Source organism: Salvelinus sp. IW2-2015, unplaced genomic scaffold (genome assembly GCF_002910315.2).
Source record: "Salvelinus sp. IW2-2015 unplaced genomic scaffold, ASM291031v2 Un_scaffold5075, whole genome shotgun sequence".
Lineage (NCBI taxonomy): Eukaryota > Metazoa > Chordata > Actinopteri > Salmoniformes > Salmonidae > Salvelinus > Salvelinus sp. IW2-2015.
Window position 1 is genome coordinate 28,321 of NW_019946341.1, and position 1,439 is coordinate 29,759.

At 60.7% G+C, this 1,439-nt stretch overlaps 1 protein-coding gene across 1 annotated transcript; it reads left to right on the top strand.

Annotated features, from left to right (window-relative positions):
* Window positions 1-442: 442 nt before the first annotated feature.
* Window positions 443-1,030, top strand: LOC139026549 (uncharacterized). The gene has a single exon (XM_070441882.1). It carries the CDS (start codon window positions 443-445, stop codon window positions 1,028-1,030), a length of 588 nt encoding a protein of 195 aa, XP_070297983.1.
* Window positions 1,031-1,439: the final 409 nt, after the last annotated feature.

Sequence of the window (1,439 nt, forward strand, 5' to 3'; positions counted from 1 at the left end):
GAGAAGAGGAAGGACATCGGAGGAACAAGCGAGGGAGAGACAGCGAGGAGCACGACCAAGAAGCAGGAAGAAACGCCGAGGACAGCAAAGGAGAGGAGGAGCCATCGGAAGAGACAGCAGAGAAACAAGCCGCCAAGATAAAGAGGCACCCGAACACGCCGCGGCAGAGGCACGACATGACACGCGACACGACGCGGAGAGACGAGGCAGACAGACTGGATGAGAAGGAGAGACAGCCGCGAGAGAACCGAGACGAGATACGGAAGAAAGGAGATGGATCAGCGAACGAGTGACACGCGACGGCAAAGCCCAGGAACCAAGCGGACGAGACCCAAGCGAAGAGATCAGCGGTGAGACGCGATAGAGACAGCGATGCGACTGCAACCAGAGAGACAGCGAGAGCAGACAGGCTGAGAGACACGCCAGAGAAAGACAGCGAGTGATGACACGGCGGACAGCGGAAGAAGAGAGGAGGAAGCGAGGAGAGGCAGACGAGGACCGCGCAAGAGAAAACAGCAACCGACAAGAAGAAGACAGCTCAAAGAGGAGAGAAGAGCAGCAGTCGAGAAGGAGAAGACAGCAGACAGATGGGAATGACGGGACGAGGACAGCACCAAGGAGAGAGGGCGGGCGGGAGATGACAGCTGTGAGGGATGAACAACAACCTCAAAAGACGGAGGCGGTGATCGAGACCAGCCTGCAAGAAGGGCGGGAGAGACAGCGAGAGAAGGAGGGCGGAGGACAGCGAGAGACGGAGGGGCAGGGAGACGAGACACGGAGGACGGCCGAGGGCGGTGGGGATAGAGACACAAAGCAAGGAGAGACGTCGAGGGCGGCCAGAGAGCAGCGCCAAGATGCAGATGGAGCTGGGAGAGACAGCGAGAGACCGAGGGCGGGAGAAACAAGCGAGAGAGGGAAGCGACGCAAGACAGCGGGGAGAGAGAGGGCGGGAGAGACAGCGAGAAGAGAGGGCGGGAGAGACAGCGAGAAGAGGGCCGGAGACAGCGAGAGAAGGCGGAGAGACAGCTGACGAGAGAGGGCGGGAGAAGACAGCGAGGAGAGAGGGCGGAGAGACAGCGAGAGAGAGGGCGAGACAGCGAGAGAGAGGGCGAGACGAAGAGAGAGAGGGCGAGACAGAGAAGAATGAGGCGGAGAGCAGCGAGAGAGAGGCGAATGCGAAAACTGAGAGAGGCGACAGACAGCGAGAGAGAGGCGAGACAGCGAGAGAGAGGGCAACAGCGAGACGAGAGGGCGAGACCAGCGAGAGATGAGGGGCGAAGACAGCGAGAGAGAGGCGAGACAGCGAGAGAGAGGGCTAGACCAGCGAGAGAGAGGGCGAGACAGCGAGAGAGAGGGCGAGACAGCGAGAGAGAGGGCGAGACAGCGAGAGATGAGGGCGAGACAGCGAGATAGGAGGGCGACGACAGCAAGAAGAGGCG

What these genes read in the sequence shown, in the direction of transcription:
- LOC139026549 (XM_070441882.1), top strand. Translation starts at nt 443, where the DNA reads ATGACACGGCGGACAGCGGAAGAAGAGAGGAGGAAGCGAGGAGAGGCA.